General features: G+C 42.3%; 1 protein-coding gene across 1 annotated transcript in view; it reads left to right on the top strand.

Annotated features, from left to right (window-relative positions):
• Positions 1 to 24,911, top strand: part of LOC119659057 — a 61,363-nt gene that overhangs the window by 21,007 nt on the left and 15,445 nt on the right. The window contains exons 4-16 of the mRNA XM_038066966.1: positions 631 to 754; positions 813 to 954; positions 1,014 to 1,118; positions 1,174 to 1,322; positions 1,434 to 1,689; positions 1,748 to 2,021; positions 2,080 to 2,258; positions 6,311 to 6,491; positions 6,559 to 6,850; positions 10,610 to 10,963; positions 11,033 to 11,128; positions 20,459 to 20,585; positions 20,651 to 20,981. Coding sequence (XP_037922894.1) covers positions 631 to 754; positions 813 to 954; positions 1,014 to 1,118; positions 1,174 to 1,322; positions 1,434 to 1,689; positions 1,748 to 2,021; positions 2,080 to 2,258; positions 6,311 to 6,491; positions 6,559 to 6,850; positions 10,610 to 10,963; positions 11,033 to 11,128; positions 20,459 to 20,585; positions 20,651 to 20,981 — 2,610 coding nt within the window. The remainder of the gene's footprint in view (positions 1 to 630; positions 755 to 812; positions 955 to 1,013; positions 1,119 to 1,173; positions 1,323 to 1,433; positions 1,690 to 1,747; positions 2,022 to 2,079; positions 2,259 to 6,310; positions 6,492 to 6,558; positions 6,851 to 10,609; positions 10,964 to 11,032; positions 11,129 to 20,458; positions 20,586 to 20,650; positions 20,982 to 24,911) is intronic.

Genomic DNA, 24,911 nt, shown 5'->3' with positions numbered 1-24,911 from the left:
TGCTGAGAAACTAATATCCCTTTCTTATCCGTGAACATGTCTGAAGACTATCAATTAGCCCCGATGTTCAGACCAATCTTGGCAAGTGGATTCTCGTTAGCATGAATTGCGTGACCATACCATCGAAGACGCATCTCTCGCGATTTTTCCACGATCGGTGCAACCCCATAACGATCGCGGATATTCTCATTTCGGATATGATCAAAACGTGTCACGCCACTAGTCCAACGCAACATGTCCAACGTCTCCATTACCGCAAGACGTCGTTCATTGTCTTTTTTTTGTCGCCAACACTCAGAGCCATAGAGTGCGACAGGACGGACGATATAATGGTAAATTTTAGATTTGAGACGTTCATTGATACGTCGATTACAAAGAACACCAGTTGTGCAACGCCACTTCACCCAGGTTGCGTTAATGTGTGAAGCAATTCCATAACGCAGTTGTTTACGAAATAAGAACCATTCGTTGTAAACCTTTGAACTAGGACCATTTTCCTTAAATTAGGGAAGCTCAACTGTACTCAATTCCAACTATGTCGTCGTATTTCATTGAACATGTACTACAACTCAACGCTAAGAAAAAAATTTCTATGATAAAAAAAACTAAAATGACTTCACTTGCTTGCAGGTTTCAGGGTATGGGCATTATACATACAGCGAAAAAACATATAGTTGACGAGCTTAAAGCTAAGATGAAAAGGGACAGGATCATGGAAACAGGAGGATCTTTGACACCCCGTGATGAGATGCAGGTAGGCTTAGATAGGCTGTAGACTAGTCGAATGGAACATAACAGATATTTCATTACAGATAAAAGCAAATGCCGAACGTATTGCCAAGAATATGAACCTTAATCAAGTGTGTTTAGGATTCCAAGCGTTTGCAGTGAATAACGATCACACGTTAACTAGGTTATGCAAATCAATATTCTCTCGACCTATTAACAACATGAGTAAGTTACATGCCACTCTAGAAGTCTGTAAGAGCTAATTAATTTCTCTCAATCAACAGAAAGTGCCCTGACTGGCGAATTAAAAATTACACGTTTAAGTGCAGCAGTTAGCAGCGCAGCAGGCGGCGACGATTTATTCTTATTTGTTGAAAAAGTCGGCAAAAGTAAGTATTATTCGTTGAGTGAGAAATAAATATGAAAGCATTTATTTCCTCGCAGAGAATATAAAAGTACGGTTCTTCGAAATTGACGATAATGACGAAGAAGTTTGGGAGGGATGGGGAGTATTCTCGGAAGCTGATGTTCACCATCAATATGCTATTGCACTTAGAACGCCGCCATATAAGGATAAAGACATAGATCATCATGTAAGCTAAATTATACTCTCTTTTTATTCCAAACCGGCTTCACAAATGTATTAATTGTGGTGAAATACGAATAAATTCTAAACAGTACCCATGTTTGTGGTAATTTTGCAGAAGGAAGTCTTCATCCAATTAGTTCGTCCCAGTGACAATGATCGTAGCGAACCGATGCCTTTCAAATATAAGCCACGGGATATAGTGACGTCTCGAAAACGCGCTCGAATGAGTTCCTCAACGTATAGTTCATCAGAACTACCCGAGACGGTGGTTGCCAATTTCAATCATGCACAGACAATTAGTACTGAATACAATACACAGGTGATTCTGGATGAATTTCTTAATCAAGTGCGAACCGACTATGACTCAGGAGGTAAGAATCGAATAATCGTTTGTACGGAGCTGAACTTATGTTTTATCTACACTTCAAGAATTGGCATCAGCACTCAATAATGACGCCCTAATGGATGACCAATTCCTAGTAACAGATGGAACATCTAAGTCAGTGCGAAGTGTAAAACATATACAACAAAGACCATCAGTGGTTGTCAGTCGCGCATCGGTCAGTGCACAAAGAAAATTGGCACCTTCTCCTTATATTTGTCAGATATTTAAAATTTGCCGTGAGTTTGGTGAAAAGAATGTGGAAGTGGCTAAACAAAAGATTTTGGATATTTTTGACGAAGCCAATAATAATGAATGCGAGTATGTAGTTTCGATATTCAAGTAGAATCAGATTTTTCAATTACGTTTCTTTTTACAGCGTGATCCAAATGGCAATAAGGACAGATGATTCGAAAAACATGATCCAACTGCTGAAATTAATTGATAAATTTCAATTGAATGAAGTATTACAATATCAGAACGAACGCAAGGAGACTTGCCTACATATTGTTTGTTTGTTTGACAAACCAGAGTATATCAGGCCATTGATTAATTTGGGTGAGTAAATTGGGAAATGTCCTGAATGTAGATTGTATGACAATGCATGAATACTAATCCAAGATATGAAGTTAGACAATTAAGTAATGAGACTGATTCGATAAAAACCGTATATTTAAAAATTATTCTACAACTCTGCCTTCCCCTTCAAAGTAGTCCCCTTGGGCAGCTATACAGCTATCCCAGTGCGTATTCCACTCTTCGTAACATTTCTGGAACGCTTAGGCTGAGATGTCCCCGAGTACCCTCGTCACGGCTGCTTGGATCTCCGTAATTGATTCAAAATGGGCTCCTTTGACCACAGGGTGACATATCATATCGATCAAGCAGCGTGGGATCGTTTTCCACTTGTTCCAAACAGTCTTCTGCGACGGTCATTCGATGCTGCTTTTGCTCCTCACCCATCTTCGCGCACAACTTTTTCATCCCGAAATCGTCTCTTAAAATTTGTCTGGATAGTGGATTTCATTGCACGGTATATCCAGCAATGGAGTTGCGGCTATGTTTTAACGTGTGACCTATATACTGCCATTTGCGTCGGTCTTGGTTCGAAAAAATAACATTCAAAGTCGACGTCACGAAGGCAGAAATCAAACTCACAAAAAAATTGATGGATAATAGTCATGTATATAGTGTTCACTGCAATTGAATGCAAAGTGCGGGTGCCATTTTACTTTGTTCGTTTTTCCCGGACGCCGCGCCGTATTGCTCTACTGGGAGATGGACGCACTGCTGTTAAGACCATAATTTCATATTGGTGAAATAATGATCCTGAAATTCAGTTATGACTATATAGAAGCACCCTTATCCTGAGTCTGGAATGACGAAACCAGAGATGTCCCTTCAATTTCGTCCGCCTACAATTCCCCTCCAGTTATCACTTCGTCAAATCTGACTTTGAAAATGTAGACAATTATCTGCCTAAATATTTTGTGAATTGTTCCTGGGCGAAGTCTTTGATTCTCCCAAAATACAATTTTTTTTCTTAATAGAAGCGCCAATAATCCCTCCCCTTCAACATTCGCAGGTCAATAAATATCATGACCCTGCTTTACTGGCATTGGGCCCAAAGAGGCAGACCCGTTAAATCGTAGGGCTACTTACTAGGCTATTTTTGACGTGATCAGAATGTACTGAGTCAATAAGTTAGCGAGTATGAGTGAGTCAATTAAGTCGTCGCCAGAAGCCGATAGAATTACAGCCGAATTGGTGAAATATGGAGGCGACCAACCACACTAAGCGGTTCATCACATGATGCTTAAGGTCTCGGGGAGGCGATGTCTGTTTTATACATGAAAAGCAGGATATCACGCAGTGCAACAATTATAGAGGAACCACGTTTCTGACCACCATCTATAAGATATTCTCTGGTATCTTGCTAGGCTGGATAATTACATACGCCTAGTACATCATCGGCCTATACCAAAAAGGCTTCAGGGAAATCAGCAATAGATCAGATTTTCTCTCTGCAGCAAGCGACGGGAAAACTCTTGGAATATGGCTTTTCATCGACTTCAAGGCCAGGGTAAAATTACACATGGCCACGAGAAAATTCGGTATCCCGACTTTTTTTTTTATCCAGGAGAAAGAAACTGAGTAATCAGTCGGGCTGACATCTTTTAGAAGCCAAGTTCCTCTATGATGATGGAATGTTCGCTCCTGTGACTTACACCTGCAATTTCATCAACGGTGAGGCGCTGGACTTCCTCTAAAAGCTCCCTAACTGTATGGATGTTTTAGTATGTGATGTAAGTTCCAGAACCCCGGTCGTGACACTGATTTTCTCACCACCAGCTCTTGGTAGTTATACGGAAAAACCCACCCGGAATTTGTGGAAAAAATTCAGCCCCTTCTGCCTCTCAAACAAGTATTTGACTGATCCTCGTATATTGAAAGATAATTATGAATGCGTCTCATTTTCCCTAGTATGTCACTCTACATCGGGCATCTGTTGTTGACGCGTGCGTCCTCTTCTAATTGTGCAACAGCATGACGGGCAGTTTTATATCTTCCGAGATTCAATACTGGGTTTTTTATAATGCCAGAAATGTTAATGTTTTTGATAAACCGCCTTCTTCAACTCTGCCGTATTCAGCGATTGTGTTCATATAACAAATAAGTGTACATAATCGATTGTAGCTTCGCGACTTGATCTAAGTGTAATTTCGCGATGTTTCTAGCGATTAAATTAGTTGAAATAACTAAGTTTTGTTTTTATCTATTCGCTGGTAATATTTATTATGTTTACAAATACTGTATGGCGGGTGTATCAAAACCGCTTCGTGTTTCTGTTGGTGTTCACAAGGAAGCGCCCTCTCACTACTCCTCTTTGCTCTCGTTATGGGCACCGTCACACGGGATATCCAACGTCCAGCTCCCTACATACTGCTTTATGTAGATAATGTTTTCCTAGCATCTCATAGCGAAAATGATCTCGAGGAACTTGCCCAAAAATGGAATGGTCGCCTCATGTAACACGGTCTCAGATTGAATCTAAACAAAACTGAATTTTTGACAACCGATCCCCATGAAACAGGCACAATCACAGTCAGCGGCAATGATCTGTCTAGAACTGAGCGATTTAAATACATCGGATCAACGCTATCAGCCAATGGAGAACTGCATTATGAAATTGCTTCACGCATTAACGCAACCTGGATGAAGCGGCGTTCCACAAAGGGTGTTCTTTGTGATCGACGTATCAACGAATATCTCAAATCTAAAATTTACCACAATGTCGTCCGTTGTATCGCCCTCTATGGTTCTGAGTGTTGGCCAACTATAAAAGACAATGAACGGCGTGTTGCGATAATGGAGACGAAGATGTTGCGATGAACTAGTGGCATGACACGTTTTGATCCCATCCGAAATGAGGATATCCGCGATCGTTATGGGGTTGCACCGATCGTGGAAAAATTGCGAGAGAGGCGTCTACGATGGTATGGTCACGCAATTCGTGCAAACGAGAATTCACTTGCCAATATTGGTCTGAACATCGAAGTCGATGGTAAACGACCAAAAGGCCGGCCGAACCAACGGTGGCTTGATACGCTGGATGGGGGTTTAAAAGCCTCGAAAACGCACCCAGATCAGGCATTCGATAGAGTCAAATGGCGAAACCGATCACGACGAGCCGACCCCGCTTGTGAACGGGACAAAGGCTGAAGAAAAAGAAGAAGACAAATACTTTATTGTTGAAAGGAACAAATGGTTCCCGATATGTCGGTATTTGTAGGCTTAATAAATAGTACTAGCGAATAGATGAAAGCAAGTCTTGATTATTTTAAATACGCCCTTAATTTCTTCGAGCGCGGAAATTCAACCAGAGTTGCAAAAGTTAAAGGATTTAAATACAGAAATCCAAAGTTGTCCTAGGAAACAAACTGTGACAGTGGAATTTGTCTTTTCAAGATCGGTAAAAACTTCGTTCGATAAGTACATGCCTCTCCAAATAAAACCAGCTAATTCCTTCCTTCCTATAGTATCCTGGTTCCAATTCTTGCAATCGAAGTCAAACGTACTCCATCTTGGTCGAAGCAGACACCCCCGAAAAATGCTTTCCGATGTTAAGAATGACACGTCTTTTCCACAAGTCCAAGACAAAAAACAGTCCAGCTTGAGACGAAGGAGTCACATCTAGAGAACAAGAATATTGCAATAACATTTAGCTACCAGCCTACGGATATAGCAGATCACGCTTTGACACCCACTTCGATTTTGGTGATATAATAAAAGTGTCCGGGCGGCTTAGTACATATCTGTCGCGATAGAAGGTCCTGGTATTAGTTTTACTGGTGGCAGAGGGATTTGAATCATAACTGGATGTCGGATGCCAGTCGATTCAGCTCAGTCCAGTAGATACCAAAAAATCGGCGCAGCAAAAAAAAAACAATTACAGAAAAGAACAAGAGATTGTAGAGTAACTAAGACGATCTTTTATTTAAGTTGCGTCTTTAATATTTTCTCTTGATGATTTTGAAAATTTCTTGTTTAAAAAAAAAGAAAATCAATATAAAAATGGTTCTAATTTCTTGTCATTTCCAAACTTTCAGGTGCAAATCCAAATCTTCCAGACAATAAAGGTAACACTCCACTTCATATTGCCATCGAGGAAAATATGACAATGTGTGCCAATCGTATAATTGATCCACAAAATTATACACAAAGAAGTGTACGCTTAATCATCGACTGCGCGAACGATGACGGTCTCACACCTCTGCATTTGGCTGTGATGTAAGATTTTTAAAAAGTTCGCTCTGCTTCTTCGTTTCACATATATATTTCTAATATCCATATCTAGGAAAAGCAATCAACAAATGGTGGAACGTCTTCTAAAAGTGGGGAAGGCATCGACAAAATTGTGTGTATCGAAGAGTGGGAATAATGCTTTGCATTTAGCAATTGAGAGGAATTGTGTGCCGATTGTCCGGTATCTACTGGAAAACACATCTATAAATGTGAATGAACCAAATTTGGCAGGCTTTACACCACTACGATTAGCTAACTCGATGGATAACGTTTCAGATGAAATAGTTCGTTTGCTTTTGAAGTGGGGCGCCAATGAAGGCGATGCGAGAATATCACACAGTCAGGTAAGCTTGCTTTTTTCAATTCCATTTCATTTTTTCAAAAATAGAATTTAAGAAGGAAGGAGAATAATTAAAGCGCAACTATATTTGGACAGTTCCTCTTTGTAGCCCAACATCACTTCGCTTTAAAACTTCGACACTTTTCAAATCGTCAATGTTCCGTCGTAGGTTTCTCACACTTCTAAATACACACTACATCGAGGAAGATTTGATCCTTTTACGGCGAAATCCGAACACAGGATATTATGATCCAGATATGTTCGAATTACCACAAGATCATAGCGATCTATACAGGGTACTTTTCAATAAGAAGTCATGCCGCTAGACGCGACATTATATAGAATAGGCATTGCTTAGTGATTAATAATAATAATAATAGTTGGTGCAACAATCCAATTGGATCAGAGCCTTGAAGTGTGTTATAGCACTTCATTCAAGACCGTGACCGTACACTACAGTAACACTGTAGGAGGCAATGTGGTCAGCATTGCACTCGCCCGAGCTATTACCCTGATTTGACTCAGGTACTCATTTATAGCGATACAAATCCCACTGCCACCAGTGAGATTTGTGAGCTTGCAATTCAGAGTTCGCAAGATTTGAATCCGTCTCCCTGTCCATTTAATCTCTCCGCGAGCGATTTAATATCTTACCATTCCAAGGAGCACTTTGCGTATTATTTAAATACATGTTTTCGGATCATCGTTATTCCATTCTAGAGAATGCAAAAACAATGCAGACTCAGAATGGCTTTCCAATTGTTAAACGGTAGTAGTTGCTTCGGTCATTCATGGCTCATGAGCTTCAGCATATTCTATTATATTGTACTTAGTTTTGTCACCTTTGCGAATTTTGGAATGAACTCATCATCCTGAGTCTGTCATCCATTTAACGGCGGACTGGATCAGTTGGGAAAAACTTTCTCCACTGTTTATGTTAGGGTCCATGAACCCCTAGTCTTGGGTTAGTACCAAATTTGTAAAAGTGAACGACTTGTAGCTTCGTCCAGGGCAGAGGAAACTCATCAGACGCTGCTCGCCTCTGCCTTGCAGTATAGCCAAAGTGGTTACAAGCTATTATTTGCTCTGTTATATTTTTATTAACATAAACACGACGTGGTATGAATTATATGACATCATGTACAATAGTAGACTCAGAACACCCTCAATTCTCATACAAAATTTAAATTAGTTTCCACCGGTGTGGATCTGAATTTTACGAGGCGGTTTTGTTCTTGATATAATTCATACCCACGTCGTGTTTATGGACCAGCTTTTAACCACCTCGATCACACTGTTTTCAGAGCGTTTGATGAGTTGCCTCTGCTCTGGATGAAATCGAAACTTGTCTCTCCATAATAGTTCACCATTCTCAAAAACGAACGCAATTGAAGTAAATTTTCCATTTCTGCATTTTACCTATGTCAGACAGGTTTAAATGTCGTTTCGGTTGACGATGTAACCTGAAAGCTTTGTCATGAGCCAGCACTGGTTTTGACGGTGTGCAATTACAGGAATATCGTGTAAATTATTTCCAAGAATTCTTCTACTTTAGCCTTTGTCCCGTTCAGAACTGGGGTCGGCTCTTCTTGATCGGTTATGCCATTTGACTCTGTCGAAGGCTTGATCTGGATGCAGCTCTGATGCTTTTAAATCACCATCTAGCGTATCTAGCCACCTTTGTTTCTGTCGGCCTTTTGGTTGTTTCCTATCGATTTCGCTCTTTAGACCAGAGAATTCTCAGTTGTTAAGAATGCGTTCAAATTTTCATGGTAAGGGACAGCAACCGGATCGCATGGTAACTTGAACATTCAACTAGACTACTTTCTTCCATATTGCAACTGTGATACTTTCTTGCCAGTGATGTGGTGCTCTACCTTCCTGAATAACGCGATTGGAGAATTCACTGAGCCACAATGTTGGGTCCCAGCTCTTCGCTTTTCATAGCTAAGATGCGATGTCGCCAGGTCGTGTTGCTTTCTTCGATTTCATTCGTTTTATTGTTTCCTTGACTTCAGTGACGCTGACAGGTGGAACTGGTCCAAATGTCGACAATGCTTGTGAAAGTGGAGAATGAATCCTTTAGTTGAAATCTGGCGGAAATATTTTTGCCATCTATCCGTCGCGGCTCATCGATCGGTAAGCAAAGTACCGTTCTTGTCATTAACACAACAGAAGTGTTCGATTATTTTTATGCATTGTTGTTAGAAGATCGCAGGAGCCGACGCCACGTCAAACAAGGGTCTCTGAGCTGCTAAAGATCTTTGTTAGTTGGCACCCCAAGGCATTTTTCTGCTTTTTCGTTCAATGGAAACGGCAGCGCTCGGCACATAGAATAGTTATTCTGGCTTTGATAACGGATACTGATGAATGTCCAACCGCGAACTCACTGTTTCCCTGTAATCGCATCATAATTGAAGCTTGCTCCCTAATTTCGAAACCGCGGCTATTGGTGTTCCCCACTCTGTAATCCACCGATTTTAGCAGTTCATCTTTCATCATTTGGGTCAATCCTCCTATTTGCTGACTTATCGCAAAGGACAATGAACTCACCCTGCATTTCTGTGTAGACCATCAAACAGTCACCATTACTTTCTTCGGATGGAGGCTCGGTTTCGGCATATGCTTCGGTGGCTCATCGGCATCTAGCTATTGTGCTGATCGGCACATGTCACTATTCTGTGCAAAAAGGGATCGCTTCTGTTGCGGGTGAGTAAAGAACTGCAAATTTCCATTCGAAGCGCCATATTTTGCTCCGTAAGGACATGCGGAACCTATTTCCAAAATATTGCAAGTGCCGGGAAACTGTCGAATAGTGTACGCCCAGTTTCTCTGCAATGTCTTTCACGGACTGGCGTGTGACGGTTTCAACTAGCAAACGCAGCTCGTCGTTGTCAATCGATGGTCCTGGATGTCCACGTGGCTCAATTTGAAGATTTACGTCGCCTGATGCGCTGTTAATGTTCTTGGTCGCCTTCGCTGCTTTATGACCGATTTTGAATTAATACAGAAAAAGTATATGTTCTTGGCTCTTTTCCATTCTTTTTTCCTTTCTATTCACTGTTATCACAACGGTGGCCAAAACTGAAATGACTCCTTGATTAAATGTAGGAGTATTTATACTTCATTATCCGACACCAACAGGTGTGGTGGTTTGATACAGCAAAATCGTAATTAACTTCACCTGATTGCCGAACCGGCCATTTCATGTGCAACAACCTAATACTTTGTGCTGCATAGACAGCACTGCTTATTCAGTTTGGCGGATTTGAGCTTCCTGAAACTGTAACATGCTTCGTTCCGGCTTAGGTTCTAGTTTACAGCGCGAAAGACTCATCAGTTAATGTAAGCTCAAACTGGTGATTTCGAGGTGCTGGTTGCTTTGGATAAATTCAAGAAGTTCCTTAGAAAATAGGAGTTTTTAAAAACTGTTAGTATACGGCGGTCTGGATGGAAGCTACGACTGGCGGTTTCATGGCTTTTGAAAAATGAACCGTCAGTGGGAGACAACTTTTCCTTAATTGACCCATCCGATATCAAGTGCTGACTCAGGACTCTCTCAGTGCAAAAAAAAAATTATCCTATATTAGCGCACTAGCTACCAATGCAGTAGGGCTTATCTCTAAAAGGAGCAAAACTATCGTGGTGTAATATGTGTCGATCCCTAAGAAATCCATTAGCATAGCTGCTACTACTATTTACTGTGTAGACTCCGATTCATTGCGTGATTTTAGCTAGTAATCATTTCAACATTTCTTAATAGATAAAACGTAACGAGCGTTCAAGAGGAACCAATAGAATGGAAACCGAAGAGAATACATCTTCAGATGATGAGGACGATGATGACGAGAAACCGCTGACAATTGATGAAAAATATGAAAGTGATGAGAAAGGTCAAAGTGATGAGTCTGATTCGTCACAATCATCTTCAGTAATATCCAAAAACTATACGCTGTACAATAAGGAAAATATTTTGGAATTAGCTAAGATTCTAAATAAAGACGATAAATGGAGGAAATTAGCAGTACAATTGAAATTAGATTGTTACCTGAATTTTTGGGGCAGTCAAGCAAATCCGACGCTGTATATGTTTCAATACTTAAACAATTTAGAGAAGGTGGGTGCAAGCTTTCATATTTGGCTTGATATTTTTTTAATGGTTATGTTGTTATTGGTTCTATTCCAGGATCGGAAAACGAAGTTGAAGGATGTGATAGTTGCGCTACATTCAATTAAAGATTTGGATACTATCAAATTTATTCATAAGATGGAAGACAAGAATGTGTTAAGCTGAGTACGGTTTAATTTTTTATGTGATTATTAAGTTTGTATAAGAATAAAGTATTTTTATGTTTTGTAACTAAATTTCGAAAATTTTAATTCGGTAGACCCCAACGGGCACAACCTGCATGTTTCTCTATTACGTCATTTTATTTTCTTATAAAACCTGACAACTCAAGTTCAGAACCAAAGGGTAGTCAGCACAAAAGCTGAGAAATTCACGTCGAGTATTCATTAGGTGATTGCGAATAGCCTGCCCAAGAGAACAGTCATGTTGGACTCTCCCAAGTTTGATTGTGCAAGGAGGGGAAACCAACAAAAATGACGGACCAACAAATTGATTTGAATAACACTGATGAGTGGAAGATTACATTGGCGTATGATAAAGGGGCATGCGGTTGGAGGAATGACTCGTATAGTGACAAATGGTAGGTGGTGGAGGAGGAGGAAAAGGCTTCGGCACGGAAACGAACTTAACAGCTATCAAGGCAGCTCCACCGGTTCACTTGCCAAGCAGGCAACTTGGAACTCGACAGTTCGATCCATAAACTCGCTTATATGGTAAAAAAGTTTTATATTTGGAAAACCATTCAAGGTCGGCGAGGAAACTGGACGAGTCGAAAATTTTCTCCAAGTTTGGTCCTCTGATAAGGCTTGAGGAAAACCCCTTGCGACCAAAAGAAAAATTTTGTGATACCTTTAAATATATGTTTCCTTTAAAGCTATCATTCAATCGGTAGAGCCATTCTTTATCAGTTTCACACACAAAAGAAATGAGGGAGTTGAGTTAACTTTGCCTCTGATGTAGAACAGAATATCTTTCGAAATGGTGGAGAAAGTTAGCCTTGATACGAACAGTTGTTTCAGTGGTGAGGCAAGGTTTACCAGGGGCGTCATGAAATCGGAATGACGGCAGATGTGATCTGCGGTTCAGCGGTGGTAGGCAGTGATGAGGTGTTGGAAGTGTCTCGCGGAGGCGCTGATACAGCGTCAGTAAGACGATCGTCGGAGCTGCGTAGCGCAATCGATGTTGAGTAAGAATCGTGTCCCTAAATTGCGTCTAACACGTACGCTCAGCTCGATTGTATGCAGAAGTACGCCTGCGCACATTAGTTGAATAATTGTGTCAAAAATTATGTGTATCTCCTTATTTAGCCTTTGTTCTGTTTTGAGCCGGAGCCGGCTCGTCCCGATCAATCGAGCCATTTCGTTCGGAAATAAGCCTGGTCTGGATGGAGTTGAGAGGCTCTCAGACCAACATCTAGTGTGTCAAGTCATCATTCTTTCGTCGTTTATTGTCTTTGAGAGTTGGCCAGCACTCAAAATTAAATAGGGCGACAGAGCGGACGACTCTGCACTGAATTTTCAATTTGAGACGTGCATTGATGCGTCAATCACAAAGAATGTCAGTTGTGGAACGCCACTTCAATCAAGTTGCGCTGGTGTGTGAAACAATTTCATAATGCAGTTCAGGTGTATGATCTTGATAATTATTGTTATCTTGCTTTAACTATGCGTTAAGCCCTTTGAGCTCGGATTTAAGAATGCACTACAATTCTCCACTGCCTGTCGTGAAGGAAGCCCTGCTGCGACCGGTGCTCTGTTATGACTCCGATGCAATATATGGACAGGCATAATGCGACGGATGAAATTAGGCGCTCGTTTTCAATGGCATACGCTTTCGACCAGGTCTTCTGCTGGTAGACTGCATGACGGAGGACGCAGCGAACTAGAATAGGACTATAGTCCTTAAATTGCCAGACTGGAGGGGAACAGAACTACAAAAAATCGAAACGATTTTTTATTTGCAGTTACAGGAATTTACTAAAACGCTCTAAACGCAAGTTTTGTTAAGGAAACGGAACTCTCGACATGTACTGTAGATGATGTTTCAGGGGAATACATGATGAAAATTTACCGCCGTAACCGTGATTGAAATGAGGAATCTTCGATCTCTCCCCATCTCTCAAAACACAGTTTTTCATACGCGACTATGAAGAGGTTTTAAAAGCAAGAATGATGGCAAACGTCAACCCTTCACGATCGGCGTAGATGACTGCTGCTTTGAGGCAGTTAAATGCCATAATTGCGTCATCATCATCATTCAAAGGGAGAAATCAAGGAAGGACACTTCTGGAGGACACATCGAGTCTAGATCCCCGAAGGAATCGCGGAGGTCACAGAAGCTGAAAGGGCAACCTCGAGCAGGGAAGTGGACTTGCTGCCTACAGAAGAGGGGAAGCTTGATAACCTAAACTTTTAGGATTCAAGTCGAACAGCGAGGCGGAAGAAGGGCGATACTTTGACATAGAAAAGCTCGAAACATTAATGGAGCCAATGGCCAGCACCAAAATAGCACAGCACTTCCATCACCAAAATACTCTAGATAAACTTTCACCGTGCAAAAGCATCTGCAGCAATTGCAAAAGCAAGTTCCAAGGATAACATTGGAATAGTGCTGGCACTGTGCGTGTACCGGGAGAAGAATCGTGGTCTGCAACGAGGCAGCATGCAGGTAATTTCGGATTCCTCTTGTGAAAAACCAAGCCCTTGCATTATTCTTAAACGAAATTTAAAATATATGTATATGTCTTTCATAGTGTCTGGCTGGAAATTTCATGGCTTTCCAAGTCTCCCTGGAAACCGGGGGAAGAACTCGAGAGGCAGTCGTGGTATGAGGATACTTTCCAGGAGACAACAACCGGTTCCCACCGAAATTAATCGTTAGACTGATGAAGTTCTGCGGGAGGAAGACGACACCACTTTCCATCGGCTGCGATGCCAACGCCCACCATGGGATCTAGGAAAGCAACGAAGATTTGAGTACCCTCTTGAATTCATTCTTAGTAATAAGTTGGGAACACCTAACCTAGGTGACACGCCAACATTCGTGACCAGCATCAGGCAACAGGTACTAGACATAATAATAATAATAATCGTTGGCGCAACAATCCATGTTGGATCAGGGCCTTGAAGTGTGTTAGAGCACTTCATTCAAGACAGTAACGGTACACTAGGAGGCAATGTGGTCAGCATTGCGCTCACCCGAGATTATTACCCTGATTTGACTCAGGTACTCATTCACAGCTGAGTCGACTGGTATCCGACGTCAAATCACAATACAAATTCCACTGCCACCAGTGAGATTTGAACCGCGACCTTCCGTACGACAGCCTTGCGCTCTAACCACTCAGCTATCCGGTCATAACTTTAGAGAATATTCTGACTGCCAAGAATTGGAGGATGATCACAAAATTATCAGGTGCGACATTGGCGACTTAAAAGTATATAGAATAATAAGGAATCTCAGAAGAACAGACTGGGACTCCCGCACAAGGCACCTGAATGAAAACATGATTCATCTACAAGTAGGCGGTGACAACAGAAGGGAAGTAAAGCTGGAAGCAGTTGTGGAAGAACTCAGCAGAGTCTTCGTTACGCACATGACGCCAGCTAAGATGGTTATCAACGGATTTACAGTGGTGGATCAAAAACCCGGCGAAACGAATCCCAGACTGACAGAGTGCAACACGACCAGGAGAACAAAACGAAACAGCCTGAAGGATCTAGGCTATACAAAGCTATAGCCTAAAACAAGGTAATATCTGCTGTCTGATTGAAGAAGGAAGGTGGAAGATTTACCGAGAATAAAGAAGACATCATAGGATTTCTTCCAAGAGTGGTAAAGAGAAGCATAGCTTTCGGATATATACCAAGGCTATGGCTTTGGAGACGGAGCAAAAGTGGTGTTTATTCTAAAACTCGGTGAAAAGGATTCCTTTCACCCTAAATCATTCAGACCAATTTGCCTGACATCGTTTGTACTCAAAATGAGAGAAGGTTATAGACAACTATATTAGAACTAACATTCTAATACGTAACCCCCCAAATAAATACATAATATCCTGATTTGCAAGGGAGTGGTACGCTGGAATACAGGTCAGCACATACAGATGTAGGCAAGCAGGGTAATCTTTAGAAGTCCGGGAGTACCAGTGAGCTGCCTAAATCGAAGGATGATTGTTATTCTTTCTATATGGTATCTCAAATTACTGATACCGAGGGATAACATGACAACGAGGTTTTATTTTTTTTAAAAAAATTGAAAAAATTGAAATTGAAAATTGAAAACACGTTGGAGCAACAGAGCGAACCGGAAGAACGAGCACTGGCAAAGAGGCAGCAGGCGAGCCGGCCAGGAAAGGGGCAGGAACACCGCTACACGGGCCAGAAGAACGCCTTGGAAAACTGTAGTGGGCTTACTATGAATGGAACAGTCCAGGATTCTTATGGAGAGACACCTTATCAAGAAGAGTTTAGGGATCATAGTAGGAATACTCACTGGTCATTGCACACTAAATTATCACCTGGGCAAGCTAGGGATATCCACTGACACTGTGTAGATTCTGTGGGGAGAGTGATGAAGCATCCTCCACAGTGCTCGACACTTGTACGAAGTAGGTTGAGGCACCTGAAAGAATACTTAATACCAGACCCCAGGTTGAAACACTTGGAAGTAGTTAATTTAACAAAGTTCCTGTTGGTTATAGGCTTGAACGACACACTGTAGGTAATAGGTATACTATAATCAGTAAAGGGGCGCAATAGTTCTTTAAAGACGCAGAGCGACTTCCTCGACCATATTATTATTATTATATTAATTTTTTTGTAGCTTAACACAGCTTAGAATCAAACCACACGCCTGGTGACGTCATTGGGAGTTTAACTTGAATTCCAAATTTTTTTCCACATTCGAATTTGGATTCAAGCTTTGAGAAACTATATTTGTTGGATATGTTAAAAAAAAATAGATGAATATACCATTCCACCACAAGAGAAAACATATACTTATTTTTTAAAAGCCCTCCCCGTTGGGCTTCAACAATGCACTCAGCTTTTCGTAAGAGACGACTAAAAGGAATAGAAATTTAAGAGATAGCAACCTGCAAATTTTGAAACTTCACTGCTACCGCGTTGAATAGGGACTGATCTCACGCCGTAGACCATTGCTATCGACAACCGACTATGATTTTCTTCTGGAGTGTGCGCACGTTCCTCGACAATGGAAACATAAAAGCGGATTGTTGAACGGAAGTCGCCACGACCATCATTCATGACGTGCGTGATGCGGCCGAACTCTGATACCCAGCAAAATCCTGGGGAAGTTCAACGTAGCACGTATAATATGCCGCAGAACAATGGTTTCAGAAGTATATATCGCATCACGAAAGAGTTTGCATGTAGTCACAAATTTTTCGATGGTCCTGTGAAGGTTTCAATGGTCGACTCCACGATGACATGCAACTGAAGAGGTAAAAAAATACTTCACCACGGTTCTTAACCATACCGCAATCGGTGACTTTTCTTCTCTTGTGAATACAATGGCGAATCACCGAAACATGTGGACACGGACTGTTCTTACAAGCAGAAGAGAAATCAATACATTGACGGTCTCCCCACAGAATTATTTATTGTTGCAGCTGGAGAGCTGCTAATTTCACGTTGAAATTCCAGAAAAGGGCACCCGTTTCGAGTGTGATCATTGGAGGGGTATCTGTGAACTCCCTGTCGCCGCAAAGATAATAGTTAAAATGGTCTTGGAACGCAACAAAAAACATCTCAAAAACTTGATTGACAGAAAACAGGTTGGTTTCCACGCCAGATCCTCTTGCATTGACCACATCAACACGCTACGGATCATTTTGGAATATTGTTCTATTCGTAGTTTAGATCGATTTCGGGAAAGCTTTCAATAATGTGGAAAGGAAGTGTATTTGTCGTGCTATTCCGGAGAAAAACTAGTAGCTATTATCAGAGCAACATATGATGGCGCAAAATATCACATGCTGCCTCAAAGAAAAATCTCGGAGGATTTTGAGTTCGAAAGTGAGGTCCGCCAGGATTGCATTTTGTCACCGATATTATTTCTTCTTGTTATCGATGACATTCTTCATGCTGCCCTGTCCAGGTGACGTGGAGGATTTCAACAGACGATGACATCTTTCCTCAAATACCTCGATTACGATAAGGCAGGCAAGTTGAGTTGTACTGGAGATAAACACTAGTAAAACCAAAATTTTGAGTGGGGCTGGTCATAGTACTTTGCCTATCTGCATTAATGAGCAGAGCTTCGAAAGCGTTGATTAATTTGTATGGCTATCAATCGTGATTTTCGCTGACCGTGGCACGGAACTGGAAGCTTTGTCAAAAATCAATCTAGTGTTAATTCTATGTTTGATATGGGAGTAGCACATGGAAAGTGACCCCCAGTTTCACTGAAAAGCTTCAAGCCTTCGTCAACAACTATTCACGTCGACAATTCACGTGTTTAACGTGCATTGCCTCTGACTTCTATTCATCGATCCGCTGTTGGTTCGACTTCACCCCACTTAAGAGGATTGAAATATTGATCCTTCAGGTTAAATGGAGCCTGTCTACAGTCTGCCTTACAGACTGCCCTTTGTTGTAAAAATAAGCGCGCAGTGACACGACTTGCCGATGATGTTGTGCCGCCACGTCAACCACGCCCCTTTCTCCGATGTCAGGAGGCAGGTTCATTCGCACCGCGGCAGAGGAGGAGGACGCATTCGGAATTTGGAAATAGTAGTCCGTATCCGCCGCGAATGCATAAGCCAGTGAAGGGATAGCGAGAGATGCGATTTCAGTATCAGTACAATCCTTGCAGAATTTCAAGGTATTTGTAGAAGTCTGTCGCGGTCATAGCTTCGATGTGGAGGTCACCAATGCTATGTCCGGCATGCAGCTCGTGATAACCTTTGCGGATGGAAATTGGTCGTCAGTACAAGCATACAACTTGATATCATCTGTGTGTATGTCAGTTCGTACTTAACACGTAGGCCATATTTTATTGCAAAACCATGCCGTCTAGCATCACTCAGTAGCCATGAAAGGGGGTTCAGAGCCAAGCAAAACCAAAGGGGATTAAACGAATCCCCCTGGAAAATGCCCCTCCGCATATGGATGGGCTCTGAGGTATTAGCACCCTCAGATGTACGTACTGATAAGGTGGTATGCCACCCTTCCATGACTGTCACCAAAAACTTTATTGGCTTCGGATCAATGCGATACAGTTGTAGAACATCGATTAGCGAGGTATGCGATAATGGGTTACTCTTTGCAACCCTTTGACCTGGCTCGGTAGCCCTTCTGCTCCTTGGACAGAATTTTGTTGGTCTCGAGGTGCCTTAGGGATAAGGTAGGTAATCCTCAGGACTCATGACCTGATTTACGCTGTGTGTCAACCGACTGTGTACGCTGGTAAATTTCTTATACCACAAATTCTGCAGACTTGGGCCCCTCCAGTTCTTCGAGCTGTTTACGGCTCGTCGAACTTCCTCTTCGGTAACATCCTCAAAATTCATGTCAGGCGTAGTGGCATGGCAGATGCCTTCGGCGGTGATCCGCTAAGCATGCTGGGCAGGTAACCCCCAAAGTCCACCCCAATACTCTTTCGCTTCCATCACCGGAAACTGTACTGTCTGGACGCTCTGTTGGGGTTCGTTGAGAGATCTGAAAAAGCTACGCTGGTTCTTCGCGTACGTTGCATTCTGGACACGTCTAGAATGGTTTTTGCCATACCATCTTAATCGACTGCATACGACAGGAAGTTTCTCCTTTAGTGTGTCCAGAATTTCAACTACGGGTGTATCACTGAGGATGGCATCATTCCAGTAAATCGTCTGCACTTTATTCTTCACTCGTCTGCTGGCATCGCCAGTGTGATTTGAATGGCAATGTCCAGCCTTAGTGGGTCCCGCCGACATTTCAGACGAATTTTCCATGTTGGATCTTTTCGATCACTCAAACCAATAACACGAAAGCGAATCTTCTGACCGTGCAATCTGATAGCCGCAACTACATCACAATACACAAGTGATTGTAGTTGCAGAAGTGACATATCAGCACACAGTCGAGATGCAATCTCATCATGAATTTGAGTGGCTAGAGATATGCATAGAGCCTGAAAAAACCTGATCTATGCAAAGGATCCATTTCCGAGAATATACACGCTCTTTTGAATTCGTGTCGAACCTCAGCTGGATGGTGGAAAAGAGTGCTTCGACGAGTACTGAAACTGTTGCCTGCAGTGCGGCGTGGTGTTGTTGATGCCGTCACCTCTGCCTCCATCGACTCCCGGTCTCCAGTTTCCGCGATGACCTCAAGTCGAACACGCTTTCTAATGATGGCCGGGATTATGTCGCTGCAATTAAGTGCGATAAAATATTGTACCCGCCCCCACCGTTATTTCGTAGTAGGAGCGGATGATGAAAAGGTTCATTTCCTCAGTCCATTTCATCTTGGTCATCGTGGCGCCTAGACGTCGAACCACCTCACGACTAGCGGTTTCGACGCCTTGCTGTCCATTACGGGAGCCCGACGACTTCCGCCGGTTATCACCACAGGACCTCGAGTTTCTCCGTTTTCTCATTAGATGAATTCGCATTTTATACCTCACTGCCAGGTGTGGTGATAGCTTCCTCAGTAAGTAATCTGCAATACTGCAAAGTTCTTGCACTTTCCCCACCTAACCCCTGAGACGCTGCGTACAGCCATTCAGACTGAAACTATCCATCCCTCTTCCTTTCACAACCGGGCTTGGGATGGTGAAATTATTATACGATCATTTTTATTGCATACACCAAAACAAATTGAAAGAAATAAATATCAAGTTGAAAATCTGTAATTGCTAATCTATGTTGCTATTATCAATAATCATGGTCAATCATGGTTAGTTATGCTTTTACTAGATTGATAAACGATATGCAGAATATAAATAGATAACAATTTAAGATAGATTGGCTGCAGTTTATAGAATAATTATAATATTAATTATTTAGTTAATTTACTACGCATTTCATTTCGTTCAAAAATGCCAAACGGCCCAAAATACTTCCAAATTGACGCCGAATCGGCGCCAAACATTTAGACAATACCTACCCATCTGGCAATATCGGATAACTGGTTCGATGAGTTTTTACTATTCTGGTACTAATGTCGTGCTCACCCATTGAGCTAAAAGTAATTTCACGTCTTCACTTGCTCATAGACAAAACGTCCCAATCTCACAGCTGATCCGGTTTTCGTTATATCTCTCTCATGCTCAAGGGCAGAGCAATTTCAAATCGTGCGTACTCGTTCTGATTTCCTTTCTTTGCGGGGATTCCCCTGATACTCTTATCTGTTCTTAGATTCTAAGAAATGATGAGTTCATCATATAAAGATTCGCGAATTTCTCTTCGTTTCGGCGTTTCGTGGGGAGTAGACGCAGCAGTGATTCCGGGACATTTTCTTTTTTTTTAAGTAAGTCAAGAATATTGTAATATCTTCACTGGCACAGCGAACGGACTCCGCTGACGAAACTTCACTTTCGATAATGAGCGACTGTCAAACAATATATGATTTGGATAATCATCAAATAAATGAATGCAATTTAAAAGGTAATCAAATGTTTACAAGTACTTAAGTATTTAAAAGTGATAGCACATTTTCCCCTGAATTCTAGCACCCGAAGGCACGGAAAATATAGTGAACAATGAGGTGGAATTGGTCATCATAGAAGAACCTGTGGAAAAATTTCGGTTCCGATATAAATCTGAAATGCATGGAACCCACGGTTCCCTAATGGGATCTTCTTCAGAAAGGTCGAGGAAAACCTATCCAACAGTTGAACTACGCGGGTATAGTGGAAAAGCTATAATCCTTTGCAGTTTATATCAAACCGACTCCTTGACACCAACTGCGCATTCACATCGCTTAATCGTCCGAAATGGCGATGTTGACCTTTGCGATCCACATGAATTAACCGTCTCCCCGGAAGAAGGATATAGAGCAGTGTGAGTAGTGTTGTATATTATTGTTTTTGTGTGGTGGCTTTCACCGATGTGGTTACATTTCCTAATAGGGCCCATACCCTATCAAACAAGTTACGCAATGCAGGTTTTTGCACAATAATTTGCTAATATATGGGTGCGTTTGATGCGTTGCCCAAATGTTTGACGAATTTCAAACATGTTCGAAATCTCTCGCGCAGCGGATAATATTTGCTCTTAGTCGCGGTTTGACTTCTACCCGCCTCATTGCAGAATGTGATATATCCGGGAATGTGTAGTTTAACGTTGCGAGTTTCCCCAAGTCTGGTTTCGTTTAGGAGAACAAGATTGGGATCGGTGTCCTTAAGGAACTTGTGAAGGGTGGAACGTTTGGCGTTTGAAATGAGCTAGATAGTGTTGAATATGAGGACCTTCATTTTGATTGTCTAACAATTTGAAAAGGAATTTTAAGTACGCTTCAGGTTTGTTTTCAGGGGGAGATGAAGATGATAGAAGTCACAGATTGTGGTCCAGAGGGAGGACAAGAGATATCTAGCTTCCGTGAAAAGAAAACTCGGAGAAGAGTATAGGGGCGATGATGAGTTCTGGATTTCGGGCCTTACTCACTCTCTAGTAGCCTTCTAATTTGGGACTCTTAGTTACAGTACAGTTAAGCAGGACTTTAACGGCAGGAAGTTTAGTGATCCTGAATTTTACATTTTTATCTATGCTCCTAATAACTAGACGAGGCAGTCAAACCGTACAAAAAGATTGGGGGAGGAAACGAATTATTATTCTTATCTTCCGGCGACCTTACCGATTCAGCTGAGTTCGAAGTTCCTGGGCGTGCGTTGTTCATTGTCGGCGAGAAGATGGTATGGGTTTTTGCTTGCCGGTGCCTCGGTATCTGAGATGCCAGAAGCCGTTTGTGCTTATAAACCGATTTACCTGAGGCTATTCGGAATTCGACTTGCAGTTCGTGCATAAAATTTGTCATGGGATCGACGTTGCGGGCGTTCGGAGAATATCCTGCAAGAGAGCTCTGGTCATCTTCAATAATGATAGATGCCCAATCTTCGAAACTCATGCCTTCAGCAGTAACCACCTTGGCAGTCGAATGAAAGTGTTAAGCGATGTTATTAGGTATGTCCTGTCCATGGACGATGATGATGCTTGCAGGTTTCGCGCTCTTTACATCCTCGGGTTTAACGTCCCTCGTGTAAGGATCGGCCTGTTCCGATTTCACTATGCTTTTAGATAAGACACGTGCTCTAAATATCCCAGTGTCGTTGTTTTACCGTTTTACTTGGCAATAACGCAAAAGCACGAACCATTCGCTTGGACGGCCACAAGCGAACTCCAATTTAACCTTAAGATCATCCGGATTGGAAACGACGATAAAAGAGCAATGACCAATGGTGCTAGGGGATAGATAGTTCACCTTAGAGCCAAGTGCATTTGAATGACGAAATTGGTAAAGTTATGGAAGAACTTCACATAGCTTTTTGCGTTTGTGTGGTGAAATTCCATTTGACTTTTTTGTAGGTATTGTAATCTTGCTGTGATAGCAAGTTCAAATGTATCGGTGCAGTGTACTATAAACTGTACACCAGAGTTGGGGAAAACCATAATCAATGATTGGAATTACAATTATGATAACGATTATAACCCTGATATACAGAAATGACCTTAATAAAAAAGTTGAATGAAATTGAATGGATTACAAAGCTTCTAATGTAATCTGCATTTTATAAATTTCAGTCACCTTCAGTTTTTTTTTGCAACAGCTGTTCATTTTTATTTGGTAAATATTGGAAAACTGCATCTAATGTGAAAAAGAAAATACACGTTTTTTTCCATGCATGGGGAGGGAATGAGAAAAATTAGGTTGAAGTCTTTTGAAATAATAAAAAACTTGTGTTTTTCTTTTTCGCGCTAACAAGTTAGCACTGATGAAGGGAACAAGTGGCTCCCGAAATATAGGAATCTGCAAGAATAAATATCTACACCAGCGAACAAGAAAAAACAAGTTTTTTATTATTTCAAATAATTAATCGCTGGAAACACCGCCTAATTACACTCAGGTTGAGATCCTTGGGGACCTACAAGTAGTATGGCCTTTAAACCTGTACGTTAAGGTATAAGAGTGATATTCGAAGTCAAATATCTAAGTACGTGCTTTAGGCGAGTGAAATAATTTAATTTTTATACATTTTAAAAACAATTTGAAGTGTTTGTATTGAGGAACCTTTAACATCGATAGATTGGAGCTGAGTGTCCTAGGTGACGCAACGTGTGTCAGTGTTTTTTTCTATATATAGGGTAGATGAATGCATTTACGCACACAGTGTTGGACTCCCGATTCGGTACGTCGTCGGACTACCAACTAAACACCTCCCCATCGTCAGAGAGCTAGCCTGGAACAGTTTGCCACATTACTTCGGGCTAGTCCCCGAACTCTCCCGCCTTGCGGAGCCTTCAAATCAGGGAATTCCTTTTACCAACGGGAGAGGAGGAAGGGAACTGTCAGTTCAAGGAACCCCCTACCATTCGGCTTCTCCACCGGTCGAGTTCTATCTTCTTAGCAACGAGAAGGCCCCGAACGCAATGGGCAACACGGTTCCACCTGTCAGCAGTCTTTAGCATCTCTTCGACAATGTTATCTGGAGAGGGATCCCCTGTGTTTAAATAGAGCTGTTGATGAACCCCATCCCACCTTTCACAAGAAAAAAAAGTGTTGTGGGCGTCGTCCACAACTCCATTGCAAAACACACAATCCGGAGAATGCGCGTTTCCAATCTTGTTCAGGTAAGACTGAAAACGTCCATGCCCACTTAAAAATTGGGTAAGGAAATAGTCAGTCTCACCATGCTTCCGATTCAGCCACGCACCTAAGTTGCCGATGAGTTGCGCAGTCCATCTGCCTCTAGTTTCATTTTGCCAAGAGAGCTGCCACTCATCTAGAGTGTGTTGCCGTTCTTCGCGAGCAACCACCTCCCTTAGCTCATCTTCCTTGCACTTGTACATGGCCTGACGCTCCCTAGCAAGAAGGGCAACGGGGAACCCTCCCGCGATCATCATCACGGCCGGTTCAGAGACAGTGCGGTACGCAGACGCCACCAGTAAAACTCCCCGTCTCTGTACTTGCGCGAGGCGTTTGCGATATACCTCCTTGTTAAGGACGCCAGCCCATACCTCTGCACCGTAGAGCAGGACAGAATGCGTTGAACTCATCAGGAGACGTCGCCTGCTAGATGTAGGACCCCCAATGTTTGCCATTAGCCTGCTTAAGCCGAAACTCCAGCTGCAGCCTTGTTCGCTGCTGCTTTGATTTGCTCAGAAAAGCTCACCTTTGAGTCAAGAGTCAACCCGAGGTACTTTACCGCTGATTTTGATTCGATTATCGACTCGGCGAACGATATGGGACGCAGGGTCGGAATTCTCTTTTTAGTCAGGATGACTACTTCGGTTTTTTCCAGTGCAAGGTTGAAACCATGAGTCACCCGTCGAGTTCGGCGGCTATGTGTCTCTGCTCGTCGAACGGCGTCCACGACTTGCATGACAGCATCAATTGTCGATCTCCCTGCTCTAAAGCCAAACTGATGAGCTTTTCGAGCACTTTCCCAGCAGTGCCAAGCATACATAGTGGGCGGTATGAAGACGGCAATTCGCGGTTGCCTTTCCCGTTATGGATCAGCGCAAGCCTCGCAAGCTTCCAACGAGCAGGGAAAAGGTCCTCTTTAAAGCAAGCGTTGAATGCGCCGAGCAATAGGTCTGGCCGGTGTTGGAATACCAGTTTGTATACCTCTGCTAGAATATCATCTGGTCCTGGTGCCTTCTTGCTTTTCATGGAGAGGACTGCCTGTTCCAACTCTTTTATAGAGAAAAGTGGACAGTCCTCTGTGCTCTCCGCGTCGACGTCGTCATCATACGGGGTGCGCAGGGAAGAGTGCC

Source organism: Hermetia illucens, chromosome 6 (assembly GCF_905115235.1).
Source record: "Hermetia illucens chromosome 6, iHerIll2.2.curated.20191125, whole genome shotgun sequence".
Taxonomy (NCBI): domain Eukaryota; kingdom Metazoa; phylum Arthropoda; class Insecta; order Diptera; family Stratiomyidae; genus Hermetia; species Hermetia illucens.
The sequence above is the reverse complement of the archived record's forward strand: the minus strand, read 5'-3'. Positions and strand labels throughout refer to the sequence as shown.